The sequence below is a fragment of the Cydia splendana genome, chromosome 14, assembly GCF_910591565.1.
Source record: "Cydia splendana chromosome 14, ilCydSple1.2, whole genome shotgun sequence".
In the NCBI taxonomy this organism is placed as follows: domain Eukaryota; kingdom Metazoa; phylum Arthropoda; class Insecta; order Lepidoptera; family Tortricidae; genus Cydia; species Cydia splendana.
In genome coordinates this window covers 12,162,576-12,179,321 of record NC_085973.1, presented here as the reverse complement: position 1 = coordinate 12,179,321, position 16,746 = coordinate 12,162,576, and the positions used below count along the sequence as shown (strand labels likewise).

At 39.0% G+C, this 16,746-nt stretch overlaps 1 protein-coding gene across 1 annotated transcript in view; it reads left to right on the top strand.

Annotated features, from left to right (window-relative positions):
- LOC134796688 (serine/threonine-protein kinase SIK2) overlaps positions 1-16,746 on the top strand; it is a 65,981-nt gene that overhangs the window by 13,330 nt on the left and 35,905 nt on the right. Inside the window, exon 2 of the mRNA XM_063768856.1 lies at positions 10,848-10,964. Within this exon, the coding sequence (XP_063624926.1) occupies positions 10,848-10,964 (117 nt within the window). The remainder of the gene's footprint in view (positions 1-10,847; positions 10,965-16,746) is intronic.

The window sequence follows — 16,746 nt, the reverse complement described above, 5'->3', positions numbered from 1 at the left end:
ACGGCTAGCAACGGTATGTTTAAATATTTACATAAAAAGGACACTTTAAAACGCTACATTTAAGGCAGTATAATGACTTTGCAAGCGTAATACAAATAAAACACAAAAATATTTATTTATAAGTTAAGTCGTAAGTTAAGAAAATCTACATTGACTTTTCCCAGCCGCTGTCGTCTCACCTATGATTTGTTACGAAATAATGATGAACTACTTAACATTTGTCTAAACTGAAGTTCATTAGAAATGTATGTTAGAATAAAGATGTCGTCGTTTTGATTCATTTCGTCACGTTGATTCGCTCAACAGAATGTCTGCGAAGTGTCTCGTGTCGATGGCACTTGCAGGGGCACTTGCGTGTCTTCAGACCTACAAAATGTGAGCGACTACCCAAAGATTTGATACGAGCGAGCCCTCTGACGGAAGATTTAAGATTCGCTTGAGATAATCTGAATCTGAAACTTTTAACCCTCTCTTTACATTTTAGAAGTAGCCATATTTGTCCACAAAAATATACATCTTTTTAAATTTTGCCAAAATGCCAGACGCAAACAGTATTTAGAACTTCCGGGGCCGAAACTAGAGATCTACAAAAACGGCCCCTATTACAGGGCTATTAAAATTTACAATAAAATTCTTGCTTATTTAAAAACATCAAACAACCAATTTGCAACAAATCTAAAAAGTAAGCTGGTCGAAAAGTGCTATGTATATCTGAATTTATGGAAGATACCTTGTTATAATTATAAGTATACATATGTAAGAAAACACAACTTAGTAAAAAAATATAAAATTGATTATTCCTAATTGTTACCTACTCTTAATTTACTTTAAGTCATGTTATGCTTGTCACATAAAACTTATAATTTGATTTGTTACTAATATTTTTGTGATACCCTACCAGGGTCCATGTCATCATCTCAGCCATAAGACGTCCACTGCTGAACATAGGCCTCCCCCTTGGACCTCCATACGTGCCGGTTGGAAGCGACCCGCATCCAGTGTCTTCCGGCGATCTTAACAAGGTCGTCTGTCCATCTTGTGGGTGGACGTCCTACGCTGCGCTTGCTAGTCCGTGGTCTCCACTCGAGCACTTTTCGACCCCATCGGCCATCTTCTCTGCGTGCAATGTGGCCTGCCCATTGCCACTTCAGCTTGCTAATCCGGTGGGCTATGTCGGTGACATTAGTTCGTCTACGGATCTCCTCATTTCTGATTCGATCACGTAGGGAAACTCCGAGCATAGCCCTCTCCATAGCTCGTTGAGCGACTTTGAGTTTTGAGATGAGGCCGATAGTGAAAGACCACGTTTCGGAGCCGTAAGTCATCACTGGTAACACACATTGATTAAAGACTTTCGTCTTGAGGCACTGAGGTATGTCGGACGAAAAGACATTACGTAGTTTCCCGAACGCTGCCCAACCGAGTTGGATTCGGCGGTTGACCTCTTTCTCGAAGTTGGACCTACCTAATTGGACTACTTGTCCTAGGTAGATGTACGAGTCAACAACTTCGAGTGCCGAGTTCCCAACAAAGACTGGGATGGGCATAACATTGGCATTTGACATAAGTTTCGTCTTGTCCATGTTCATTTTCAAGCCCACCCGTTGTGAAACTCGGTTGAGGTCATCGAGCATCATGCTGAGTTCCTCCATCGACTTTGCCATGACTACGATATCGTCGGCAAACCGAAGGTGAATGATGTATTCGCCGTTGATGTTGATGCCAAGTCCTTCCCATTTCTGGAGCTTGGAGGCGTCTTCCATTACGGCAGTAAACAGTTTCGGAGAGATAACGTCTCCCTGCCTTACGCCTCTTCGCAATGGAATCGCCCTCGTGCTCTGCTCCTGTACTCGGACCGACATGGTGGCGTTACTATACAAATACTTCAACACTTCGATGTACCGATAGTCAATATGGCATCGCTGAAGAGACTCAAGCACCGCCCATGTTTTTACCGAATCGAAGGCTTTCTCATAGTCCACAAACGCTAAGCATAATGGCAAGTTATACTCTTCGGTCTTCTGTATAACTTGCCGCAGCGTATGGATGTGGTCTATGGTACTATAGCCTTTTCGGAAACCAGCTTGTTCGGGAGGCTGGACGTCATCAAGTCTGTGTTCGAGACGGTTCGTGATGACCCTTGAAAACAGCTTATAGACATGGCTCAGAAGCGTGATGGGTCTGTAGTTCTTCAATAGGTTGTTATCACCTTTTTTGAAGAACAGCACCACCTCGCCTCTATTCCATGTTTCAGGCGTTATGCCCTCGGACAAGACGGAATTAAAGAGCTTCTGGAGGACTTTAAGTACCAGTGTTCCACCCGCTCTCAGAAGCTCTGAAGTGATTCCGTCTTTGCCCAGCGCCTTGTTGTTCTTAAGCTGCTTCAGGGCCATCCTAATCTCGTACAGACTGATGTCCGGGATATCTTCGGTATAATGTCGGGACAGCTTGGCTCTTGGATCTCCTACCAAGCTGTCAACGGGCTTTGCGATCGAAGTGTATAACTGTCCATAGAACCTCTCGATCTCGCCTAAAACCTCCGCTTTGCTCGACGCTATGCTGCCATCTTCCCGTTTCAGCTTCGTCAGCTGGCTTTGCTCAATAGACTTGTCCTTTGCGAACACTTTGGAGCCTTGGTTTTGCTCAATAGTCTCTTTAATACGGTTAGTATTAAAGAGACGCAGATCATGTCGCAAGGACTTAGATATACGTCTATTGAGCTGCCTATATGACTTCGCGTCATCGGGAGACTGCGACTGAAGCGTCCCAGGGTCCATGTGCCTGTATGTTACTATGTAGTTTACTCGTATGTAATATAATCTAAATATAAAAATCTATAATCTCTAATAAGTACATTGTAGGTATCTCATAAATGATGGAATATTAAGGTTTACTTGATTTTCTTTGTTACTTGCTTAATGATGACCCTTGGTGAGATGCTTACTACAGTAAAACAAAATGCGTTCTATAAAAAAGCTGTGCGATAACATATCAAATAGTAAACTGTGATCAAATAATAACACCGCAACGACAAAAGTGATGCTAATTTGGTTCACTGGCAAATAATAAGCGAAAAAGCATAAGGATCTTTAATTTATACCTCTGACACTATCTACTCACTATGCAACATGCAATAAGACACGATAGGTATCAAAATTTTCCACGCCGATTATACGCCGGTCAAATTTATCGGCGGCGGCGGCGTAGCAAAATCGTCGGCGGCGGCGGCGCGGCGGCGCGGCGCACATGTCTAGTCCCAATGTAAATATTCGCAAATCTTGAAAGAATTATAACTAGCATTTTCTTCTGTTTTGACGTTTTAAATGTTAAGCCTCTATCTAGGCAAGGTAGGTTAATAGAGTATAGATATATCACATAACAAACTAATAAAATAATCCGGTATCCCTTATAAAATACTTTGAAGACCGACAATTTTGTGACGAGTAGCCGAGTAGAGTCCGTCTATACTAACTTTGCACCGACTTAGGACAAAGTTAGGGAGCGTCATTATAAACGTCATATTTTCTTAGAAATTCGAAATTAATGATGACATTGCCATATTTTGTCATTTGAAATGGCATGCAGAGTTAGCTAAGCTCGACTTTACAGGGTGGCTTTTGGCCAACGCGAACCAAACGCGGAAAAAACAAATCGGCTGTTTCATACTTTTGGCTGGTCCATTTTCTATGGGAGTGTAAATTTTTTTTCGCGATTTCGAAGTCAGTCCCATAGTAAAAGTTGCTCAGTATAATCCCAAAACCTCCCTGGCAACGGGAATGCACTTATTTTTTGGCCACCCTGTAGAGAGGTGATTTGATATTCTCTACAATGTATTCCAAGAGTTTTATGTTTTAATGATGTGTAAATATGTCGTGGGTGACAACTTTGCGTTGAATTCATATGGCCATATAAATTATCACTTTAGTGCGATCACATTTCTAGGCACGCTGTCACCGTGCCGTGTTATTACTTCTCCTTCAGATTATAGTGTTAATACAGTTATACAGTGCTATTATACATAAACATACTTATGCTATGAGTAGGCATGACTATAAGCCAACGGCGACGAGCTGCAAATGTTTTGTATCTATTTAGTGTATAAAGTTGTTAGTATAATGTAGTGTTTTCAAATATTTGATATATTTATTTGTTATATTATATCAACATTTTATTTGTTATGTATACGGTTATTTTATTACTAATGCCATGATACAAAGATAGTTATGATTTTCTACCACTGACTGCAAAAAAAAAAGATTTATTTTCACATACAAAACTTAGCAATGTTGAAATGTTAAATATAAATTAGGAATTTTAATGAATACTTAATACAGTGGTAAGTCACCGTGCACCGCGGTTGTTGCGTTTTTAATTGTTTGTAGCATGCTACGTCGTAGATATGTCGTAGCATAGCTACCGCTTTCGCATAGCTACGAATGCAATGCTTTGTCAGCCTAACTTAACCTTCTTAATAACAATTATTAATTCGCCTTGCCAAACGATTATTTTTTGAGAGATTACACAAAGTTAATTCATACGCAAACACATTCGTATATAAGGCTACGGCCTCAATGTATTATGAGTTACGACTCATAATATATTGCCAATGAATGGAATGTTTTTGAGTTCCAATTCAAAACTTATTGGTCTGGTTGTTGGTAGAATCAAGCTAAAAAGGTTTGCCACTTATCGAAGAGAAGTGTTTTTATACCTACCTAGTGTTGTCTCACTGATATCTATAATTCTGAGTTTATTATACGCAGCTATAAATATTGACTAATTAAAATTAAAAACAAAAAGATAATTTACGTATTACGTAAATATTAACAAACGGCAATAAACGCTGTAATAGATAGCGATTATTAAAACAATACTTAAATCATTAGAATTTTACCTGTCAGTAATTAAGCGAAGGCTACACGCGATGCTATTAGTTTCACAATTCAACGCAGTGCAAAATTTTAGCAAATTAATTACTTGTAGGATATAGACGAGGCCGGCGAAAACGATTAGTTTTTAAAAGTAGCCTAATAGGTTTATTCCTACGACCTTCGTGTAGATATTCTGTGTTCTCCAAGGCAGCTTTGAGATATATCCTACTAATTTTATTTATGGCCCTTGCTTGTGGGCATTACTTCGTTCCCGTGCCGTAGGCACCCATATGAAAATTTCAACTCTACATAGATTTATTATCCACATTAACTTTGTAGCACCTCTATGCGTTACAACCGTTCTTTCGACATGTACTGTAGGGAAGTATATGTTTTATTTTATACCCGTGTTTATGTTTATACAGAGTAATCAACGATTTGTTATTTAATTATGTGAGACATTCACGGAGTGTATTACATGCCTAATACATGTATTCTATGTCCCTAGGCATCAGTTATGGATGTAACAAAGCGAGCACAAACCAAAAGTCTCCTAATCTATCAGATATTTTACCTTCAGGAACACAACGGGCACTTTTTCAGCTTGACCCCGCGTGATGTCCAGAATTACATTAAATAAATAAGTAATTTTGAGGCGTGGCGGGTCGCGAGGGGTCATCGGCACGAGCGGTTATTGGGGGCTATTCATAAATTACGTCATTTCAAATTAGGGGGGGGGGGGGTCTGGACATCGGATGACGGTAGCATGAAGTAGGAGGAAATGGGGTCATTTGAAGCATGATTTTTGGATGATGATAGGGGGGGGGGGGGGTCCAAAATCGTCAAAAATCGATGACGTAATTTATGGACAGCCCCTTGACGGGCCCAAAGTATTTATAATTTTACCGCCGTTGTACTTTTATGCACAATCATTTGTAATAAAACTATTACACGCAAATTAAGTCGATGTAAAGCTTTGTTTCCGCTTAGACATGTGAATAATACCGCCTGTACGAACTAAATGGAACAGCAGAGCATACTCAAGTTTTGATCTAGGATCTAGTACATAAAAAACGCGTACTTGTTATTACGTACCTATTCAGTCCAGTTCTTAAAGAAAAAAGAAATCAATTACATTCCGGATTACCCAAGTTTATGACTTTGAATGACATGGCGTCATTCAAAGCTAGTAATCTAATTACCTTGTACTTTATAAAGATAAAATAAATTAAGAGAGTATTCGTTAATAACAAAAAAGAACAATACCATAAATTAGGGATGCAATTAATAAAATTAGTCATATCAAAACAGCACATGTTTGTTTAGGTTTAAATATTGGGCTATACGTTCTGTAATAAACAGTCCGTGTTAAATACCTACAAGGAAAACAATAGGTACACAATCACGTAAAGACATCAAGTGCCCTCATGCAAGACCTTTTTGAGATTTTAAAATGAGCCACAGAAATAATCGATTATTTAATGAATGCTCAAAGTACTAAAAATAATAATTTCGAGACATGTTTGTATACCTAAAACCAATGTCAAGTCACTTGCTGAAGGTTTGACAATACGATGATTCAGATGATGTAAAGTTGGAGCTTGACTTAAGAGTCACTTAGCAAAGTTTAGCCATGCATTTCAAATTTTAGGTTTAAGTAGCTATATATATTAAGTGATTCACAGAAGCACTGGAAAGTCTGGAAACCGATTTTAAGAATAGTTGTTGCAGGAAAACTGTAGTTACCTTTAAATTGACGTAATTCAATATTCGTTCATCTGTTATTTGACATAATGTAATTTAATTTTAATTTCACATTTATTCACTTGTTATTTGGTGTAATTTAATTTAGTTTTATGTAATTGTGTTATTTAATAGGTAAGTTGACATTGTTTGTGGGGCTATTTTATGTTGTAGTATCTTGTGAGCGTTTTAGGGTCACAATTCATATGTAAGCCCGCAAGAGTTAATCACAAATAAAATAAAATAAAATTTCGGCAAAGTAAATGGGGAAGAATAAGAACACAAGTACTCAATATACCTAGATATAATAACAGCCGAAACAGTGTTAAGGATTCAATGCGCGTTACCAGGATAATTAGCGATCTAGGAAAATGTACGTTATCATGAGAATTACCATCGATTAATTTAGCCCTATTGATTCGTACGTCATATTACGTTAGTCGACCACAATTCATGTCAAACAGTTTGCGTCTTCAATTTTGAATGGCACTTGTCGATTATCTAAGTATGAAAATAAGTCGATATACAGCGTGTTTTTTGATATAACCGCTAATTAAAACAAGGCGTACGTTTAAGTGCAATATTAAAAGAAATTATGAGCTTAAGCCAATAACTAACAAATTGAAATTAATTATGACAGTTGTGACGTCGCTTTAGTCAGTGCGATGTTTTGAATAAAAATAAAGCAGTGATACATGTGCTGAATTATTTTATACGGAAAAATAATAACAACAAGTTTTTTTTGCAAAACATAATAAAATTTATTCATTAGGGCCTGTGCTAACTATACTTAGAATATGTGGTCGTGTAAAATACACGTAGTAATACGAGTACATAATACTTACACTTAGGTAAGGTGGAAATGGTAAAAATGGATCCTCATTATTTCAGTTAGTCGTCCCTTGAAAAAAAAAAACCTCTAAAAAGGTCTATCATGGTCACTTTTACACGCGCTTTTACGAGCGCCCATTGAATTTGGTAATGGTACCCACACAACATTCGTCGTTTGAAGATTAATGACATATATTTACTACATATGTAATTGTGTGATTTCAGAAATTTTATTATTTTATTTGGAAGTTAAACAATATAATATTCTATTCTCAATGTTTATTGCCGTAATATTACTAATAGACATAGCTATTGTTTAAATGTAATAATTTATGGTAAACATACTCGTAATGAGTCACCATTATTTTTAAGTTTAATATTTGTACGCCAATAGGCAAAACACAGAGCTCTATTTATTATTTTATATACAAGACCTTAACTGTACCTGTGTTCCACAAATAAATTTTTACTTTACTTTACTTTACTTTACTTTACTTTACATAACATAAGGTAAGTCCTTATGGTCCCTTTTACATTTCATCCTGCGTCATTAAACTTTGACCGTTAACAATCATAAAGAAACCTAAGAGCAGTGAGTAAGTTATCGACATTCGATATACTTTGACACGTGTCTACTACTACTACTACTACTACTACTACTACTAGCTACGAGTAACACGAGTAGGAGTAGGTACTATTACATACTTATAAAAAATAACTTATCAAATATGTTTCATGAGTGCCCTATACCATAGAATACTTAATCTCCAACTTTATCCCGTATTATGTGCGTGTTCTATGCACAGATGCAGAGAGTCGCATAATCAGGGTCAATGTCGGAGTAGTTGAAGTGACGTGTACTCTCGGTTTATCCCTCGTGATTTACCCGTGTCCGTTCTAATTTTGTAAACCGTAACTGATTGCGGACTGCGGACATGATAAGTCATTGGAATTTTTGACAGTCGATGAGAGTTGATTCTGGGGAATACCATTCGTAAAACATATTTTTTCTGATTGATGTGTATGTGATATGAATAAGAAAATTTAACTTTAAAGGAATATAAAATCTTATCTTATGTCACGGTACATGTTGGTTACAGTTATCTAGGCATGCCTATTTACCTTATTTTCAATAATCTTATAAATTTTCACAACCTTTGTCCGTTCCGCATTTCTTAATAAATGTCTAATGTCCTAACCCCCATTGAGCGCTGCTAATGCTACTATTATTTAATCTATCTCCAGTACCTGTCCGTGTCCGTACAGCACAAAGCTTCCTGGCAAGCCGTATAAGACTGAAATCTTATCAAAGTAGGAGCACTCGCGCCTTCCGACTTGTTATTAAATCTCCACGCTTTCAAAGCTCTACTTAACGACTAGACGTTGCTTATCATGAACAGTGGTACAACTAAAAATGAAATGCTATTGCATTTAATATTCTATCTTTTACTGGTAAGATTTAAAGTCGAATGGCATTTCATTTTGTTTTGTGTCACTATTCATGATAAGCAACGTTAAGTGTTCTCGACGCGTACACTATACGTACAATGAACACGTTGCCCGTGAAAATAAAACAAAAAAAATGTTTTATAAATTTTTTAAACGGACTGTAAAATGTAGGTACCTTCCTATAGTTTATAAGAGGAGCTAAAGTTAAAATAACAACAACCTAATTAGATAGAGTATTTTTTACATAATGATAGTCATTCTAAAAAGTTTGTGTACTTAATGTGTAAATGTACTTACCTCAATATATTTTTTAAGAATATTTGGACTTTTCGTTTAAGAGTTTCAGCTTTCAGGCCAAGTTGTATAAAATAATTAATTAATTGATCAACATTAAATATGGCGGCAGCAGTTGTTATCCCATATAGAACGGTCTAATTTTTCATACAACAAAATGACATTGACAGAGGTCTTTGTACAACCGAACCGACCCTTAGGATCTGTTTACACATTGATTAGTGTTTAGTGCGAGTACATACCTACATTTGTTACTTGAATTTAGTAGAAAATGTAAGAAATCTCACTAAGCAGTATCAATGTGTAAACAGGCTCTTGGGGATATAAGAGAATTGTTCCACGTCACTAGGCGCCTTAAATCGGATAGTTTACTTATTTTCATCCTTTTCCCAGACCTTTCTATTAGGGGAGCCGGGATCGGTGAATCGGTCGCCGAGCAATCACGTCAATTGCCCCAATCGTCTGTACACCGAGTGACGCGAGCTTGACGTCATCGCCTCTTTGTCTGCCGGTCAGGAGTAGCGAATCAACTAATGTTCCGTTGTGAATGTAAAAAGTGTAGGAATAAAACCTGTTATCTGGAAGCGGGCAAAGGTCAATCTCGACTTTTTTAATTGACTAAACGTTATCCGGTTAGAGAACACAAATTAAACATTGCAACATTTACCATTTGCACCACAATTTGCCAAGTTACCTACTGTTGCTTTTGTCTAGCGCTGAGAATGGTGTCGGTTTGTGTATAATTTTCACATCTTATTCGTTTGTCAACTGTAGGTATTAAAAAAATAACACGATTTTATTAGAAATCGTATCCTGGTTTTTAAGGATTACTTACGCTAGACCGGGTCGTGCCTGGGCCGAGGCGTCCGACATGTCATTTTCTATGAAGGCTAATCGGTCATCACGTGGTGCTTTCCATAGAAAACGAAGCGCCGGAAGCGCCGGGCCGGCCCCGGTTCGGTCTAGCGTGAGTCAACCTTTAGTCCCCGTCCGATTTCTAAAAGTTTCAACTGTCTCTTCTGTGTTTGCGGAGCTCTTCGTTTCATCCGTACTTATTAAAGTCCATTAAAAAGTTCTCAAACTCGATTTGAGAGAAATTAATTGGATTGGTCGCGTAAATGCAATCCATAACAAAGCGATACAGAATAAATTACCCTGTTAATTAGTCTAACCGCCTAATTGATAATTGATTAATGAATACTTAAACACTGTTCAGCTCATGTGTTTCATTTACGAAACTATTGTATGTTAGTGTTTTTATATGTTTAGTGATTTCTTGTGAATCCTTTCTTCCGCTTTCCAATCCTTCGTTTCGAGTACACGCGTCACGGCCGTGAAAAGTACTCTGCTTGTGAAAGGACTTCTGAGAAGCCCAAATTTGTTGCTAATACATTACGTAAATAACTAGAGTCACCACATCACAGGCCTTTGCGTCATATATCTTATACTAGAGTATAACCGTAGTAATTGAATACGTATTTACAAATACTGACTCACTATAGTAAATTTAACTCTAAAGTCATAAATTTTTATCATCAATTAACAGTGCACGTGATAATGATAATAAAAGACGTATAAATTACTTAACATGCATTATCAAGCTCAATTAAGTACTTATTTGTGTTATCTATCATTGACGTAAGCGTCTTTTTGTTGCAGGTAGCAATTAAGATAATAGATAAATCGCAGTTAGACGCCAGCAATCTTCAGAAGGTCTACCGAGAAGTGGACATCATGAAGAGGCTCGACCATCCTCATATTATTAAGCTTTATCAGGTAAGCAACTATCATATACACTACTATATTTGTATTATTTTTAGATAAAACATACCACTTTATCAAATATCAATAAAGCGCTGCCAGGCATAAAATAGAACCGTTTTTCCCCCGAAGGGTAAAAAACGGATATTTAGGTTTCTGCCGAAGCCTGAACCACGATTGAGATTACACCCTTGTAACTCAGCCCTAATTTGGTGAATTCTATGACCAGTAGCGCCATCTACCGCGTGTTTAAGTTAACCACAGAACGCACGGCGTCAGCGCCGGCTGTCTGCTCTTCAGTACCTTAAGCCGGCAAGGCCCTTAGGCGTGGTTCAGGCTTCGGCAGAAACCTAAATATCCGTTTTTTACCCTTCGGGGGAAAAACGGTTCTATTTAGGTATTCTTGCCTCTGCCTGAACCACGATTGAGACGTGTTTAAACCTCTGCCGGCGCTGGTTCGGGCGTACTGTGAATGCTGTATATTATATATATATATATTATATGATATATTAAAAATGGGATAACAAAATAAGGACCAATAAGAAATTTCGCATGAGATTCGAATGGAATGTTTATTTAGAACTCAAAGAACTTCTTAGTTAATCTGCTGCAAAACAAATAAGTAGCATAGAAAATATAATGCTCTGAATTCTTAGTCTTTGGATTATAAATTTTTATATTGAATCAACACTTAAACAAAAATGTTTATTTAAGAGCTCGAAGAAGTACTTAATTAATCTGGTACAATTGAGTAACCTAAAGAAAACATAATACCCTGTATTATTAGTCTTGATTTATAATCTTATATTCAATCAACATTTAAACGAAATATTTATATGGGAACTCAAGAAATTAGAAACTAATCTGCTACAATTAAGAAGTCTAATAAAAATAAAATATAATACCATGTATTATCAGTCTTTGATTTATAATCCTGTATTGAATCAACACTTACACAAAGTATTTATTTAAGAGCTCAAAAAGCTACTTATTAATCTGCTACAATAAAGTAACCTAATAAAAATAAAATATAATACCATGTATTATCAGTCTTTGATTTATAATCCTGTATTGAATCAACACTTAAACCATATATTTATTTAAGGGCTCAAAGAGCTACTTATTGACCCCTTACCGCATGTAATAAAAATTATTTGTTTAAATTTGAACTTTAATAGCTGTCAATAGAGTTGAATATCACATCCGCCATATATGGCATTGTATGCGGAAAGGGGTTAATTTGTTACAATTGAGTAACCTAATGAAAATATAATACCTTGACTAATAAGTCTTGATTTATAATCTTAAATCGGATCAACACTTAACCAAAATACCTTGAGCGAGGTAATGAGCAACCTACATAATTGGTTTTATTCATACTCTTATAAATCAGCTGTTAACTATTTAGGAGATACATAGAAATTTTACTACACTAGTCAATAGGAGAAAAACAAACGTTTAGATTATTATTATTAAAACGTTTAGATTATTATTATTACTAGCTGCCGCAGCTGATTGAATTTCCCGAAAGTAATGGTTGAAGAAGGTGTTTTTGGATCGCCAATTTCCCCTCTTCATGACTTCATCAATATCCATATTCTTGCAAGTCCAATTCTCAGTGGCAACTGCAGCTCGGATGCTTCCAGCTGTGGCTGATATGCTGGCTTCTTTGAAAAGGTTTCTTAACCACCCAGCTATGACCGCACGTGATGCGCCTTTCACAACACCTCGCGTGGTAATAAAAAGGTTTTCTAGCTGCTTAGAGTTCCGGCGTACTTGCGACAGGGCTATTACTTGCTTAATCCAATGAACAAGATTAAATCTTAACTCTGCCTTAGGTCTCAAACACCACCCAGATTGTCTGTATGTAGAGCTATCAGTCTTCGATCCATATTTTGGCCAAAATATTAACTCTTCTCCTTTCTCTTCGAAGTGGCCCGGTTGTATGCTCAGTAACGTTAAGTCATGCACTCTTCGTCCTGATGCAAGGAGTAGTAATGTTGATGCGTGACGAGAAACAGCAAACAAACTTCCTTCATCTAAATTATATGACTCCAAGAAGTTTAACAGGTCTTCCAATTTCCACAAAAGAGGAGCCCTACCTTTGGGTTTTTTGGATAGGATTCCTTTAAGCGTGTGAACCACAACTGGATGTGTAGCTAGCAGACTACTTCTGTTAGGGTTTGTAAACGTAGCTACTACCGACTTATGGACTAAAATGGTACTAGGTGCCAGCTTCACTACTTCCCACAAATGACAGCGGAAACCGGGCCAGATCAGTTGGCCTTGGATCAGCTACGTTTACTTGGTTCTCGGATGCCCACATACACCATCTACGCCATGCTGGGCGATAAGTCTTTAAGGTTGAATTTCTCCAAGAAGCTTGTAACAGCTCTAACTCCGAATTGTCCCAATTGAAGAGTTCATCGGTCCAGCCCGTATTGTCCAAACCTGCAAATTGAGGTACTTTATTCCTGGTGGTGGAAGGTTGGTCTCGAGATCCACGAGGTGATGAGGAAGATCTGGGATGTGCCATGGCTGTTTGATCGCTCGTTGTTTTATTGCTGGCGTCCAAAATGCTTTGTGCCAATCCGGAACTACCATTAGGTAAATACCTGTCGACTCTTGTAGGTGATGGAGTACCCTTGGGATCAGAGCCGGAGGTGGGAATATCCAACCCAGTTTGTATTGCCAACGTCGGCTGAAGGCATTCGTAAACCGACTCCTGATGTCCGTCGCGTCTTCCGACACATAGTTCGGCACCACTGCTGACCTCACTGATGCGAACAAGTCTATTTCCGGAGTGCCCAGTATCTGGAACACCACTTTCGTTATCGAAGGTTTTAGGTGCCACTCCGGTAAGTTCTTCGACCTCGAGAGACTGTCTGCCAGTCCGTTGTACGGCCCTGGAATGTAGCGAGCTACGAGGGAGCAGTTGTATCGGTCGCACAACCGAAGGATTTCTGTTGTCGTTTCCAAAAGCTTTCTTGATTTTGTGCCCCCCTGTTTGGTTACATAAGCCGCTGCCGTTCGGTTGTCCGTCTGCCATATGGCCACCACGTCTCTCAGAGACGATCCTAACCTTTTGATAGTTTCGTAGAGAGCCCACAGTTCTTTCTGGTTGCAGTGCCATTGTTGTTGTTCTGCGTCCCAGCGACCCCACAATTTCTGGTTGTTCGCTATTGCACCCCAGCCAGCATCTGCCGCATCGGTGGTGATGAACGTGTCCGGTTTGGATTGGTGTATGGCTGTACTTCTTTTTATATTTCTTGTCCACCAATCCAGTTCGGCCAGGGATGCATCTGATATCAGGTGTCTTGTGTGTCGCATTGACTTTAGAAGCTTGTTGGAGTCTATCTGCATCCATCGACAATGTAGTCTTCCTAACGGAACCGTGAACGACGCAAAGTTTAGTTTTCCTAGAAGAACCTTTGCTTCTCTCCAGCTCCAGGATTTTCTGATGACGAATTTTTTGATTAGGGTTTTTATTTTCCCGGTCTTGGAGTCTGAGAGCATCTTTTTGTTCTCGAGGGTGTTCCAGATTATGCCCAAATATTCTAAGCACCGAGTTGGTTTCAGTTGGGACTTTCTCTTGTTTACTACCCAGCCGAGCTCTTCCAGTTTTTGAACTACAAACCGCGATTGGCTTTGTAGCGTGTCTGGGTCCGGGTGACTTACGAGGAAGTCGTCTAGGTAAACTACCATTTTTATGCCTGCAGTCTGTCTGAACCAATGTGTCAACCAGTTCGTCAGTCTTGAGAAGGCATGTGGCGCGCTTGACAGCCCGAACGGCAAGCAAGTCATCTCGTAAGTTTTCCCGTTGAATGCCAGAGATAGGAATCTGCAATGTGTTGGTACTATCGGCACATGATAGTATGCTTGCGAGATATCTATTTTTGTCATAAAGTCTTTCGGGTTTAGAACTGCTGGCACCCTGTAATGATTTAAGAGCTTGAACTTGGGGGCATATACGTATTGATTTAGAGTCTTTAGATTGAAAATGGGTCGATTTGATCCATCGGTCTTTCTCCTCAGGAACATTGTTGAAAGAAACCCCCTTTTGTGTCTGCTTTCGCGAATCGCGCCGCTTGCTAGCATATCTTGTATTTCCCTTGCCATCTCTGTAGTAGGACGAATCATAAAGGGTTTTTGATGCCTCGACAGTTCTACCAAAGGGGGCTTCTTCCGAAAAGGGATTCTGTAGCCTGATATTATTTTTAAAATTTCCGACGGAGCTCCTATTTGTGACCACATTTTCAAGTAAGCTGATAGTTGACCTGCCCTGAAGTCATTGTTTTTTGGCCCCCCCCCCCCCACTTGTTTCGGCCTCCAGTATTTCTATTGTTGGTTCTGTACGGTATGTTCTTTCTGGTATTATCATTGGCTGTTTGCAACCTCCTGTAGGAATTGTTGCGCTTGAAAGATTCTCTTCTAAACTGTACTCTCCGGTTAATGGCCTCAACTTTTCGAAAAAATCTGTTGCCGTCTTTGGCAGGCCGGAGGGATTTGAAAGCCTTCCTAAATGGAAACAATTTATGTATTCCCCCTTGGTCTTTTACTGTTTGTGACAGTTCGGGCTCCTTAAACAAATGCGTGTCTGAAGGCGGTATGCTGTGGAGCACTTCGTGGAGGACTTTATTCTTGATTTTATATGTGTTCCTTCTTTGTCGTATAATTTCAGCCCTTCGTCCACAGACATACTGGAGCAGGTCATCTGAGCTTTGACGAAACTTCGAATTGTTGGCAAGAAATTCTTCACCAACTTTCTGTTTAAGCTTGACTGGCAGTTTATCACACAGCTCATCGAAAATTTTCCTTTGTTGTAAAAGACCATTAGTAACCGCTCCGAGGGTTAGATCGGCCTTCTCTAGTATTTGTAGTGACGTCCAGTTCGGCGTAATTCCCGCAAATTGGTTGTTGACTTTAAGTGACGAGAACATCGGTGTAGCTTGGAACTTCTTTTGGACGTCCAAAAATTTTATATTCGTCCAGCCGTCGGTCTCTAGCCTTTGACAGTCCTTTCCTTGCTGCACCAGTATTGGGTCTGCTTTCGACAGTCTTGCCTCCGATTCTGTCGTATGGGGCTTGAAGTTAAACGTCGAAGCTTCCAACGAGTGTCGCCTTATAGGAGATTTACCATTGGCCTTGGCTGACTGAAGTTCCTTCAAGCGCTGCTCAGTTTTCCTAATTTCCTCTTCGATGACCTCTTTGGATTCATCATCGCGAACTGATTCCACCTCGTCTTCGCTGCTTCCGATTTGACAGGGTTCCGTGGTAAAATCTGCCTCTTCGGAAGCAATGTCTGACCTAGATCCATATGAAATGTTTAGGGATGAGGCTCCAATTGACGCGTGTTTGTGTATCTCATCAAGTTTTTTGTTTTGCTGGGATTGCATCTCCAGGAGTTTATTGAAAAACTCCATTTGTGTCTGTAAAACAGAAGCCATAAGGTGCTCGCTACTGTCCTGCTGAATAGAGCCGGAGATCTTTTTCGGAGGAGGGGGTGAGCATTCTTCTGTTCTGCTCATGACGAGGTGTCGCTTAAGATTTCTAGGGCCTAAGGATCCTTTTAGATTGGATTGGGGGGTCATCGATCCGGGTGTACTGCAATCAGACTGGCTGACTCCTCCGCTTAGTATTCTAGATGTCGCATCCCGGTTCGTAAGCTTTCCTTGTAGTTTCAGCTCTCTTACGGTCCCCATGAAAGCTTTGTAGGAGGGAGCATGGAGCTTCTCCATTACACTGTGCGGTGAGTATAAAAGGGCCCTCCCCAGGGGCCATTTTAAGAGGAATTTCC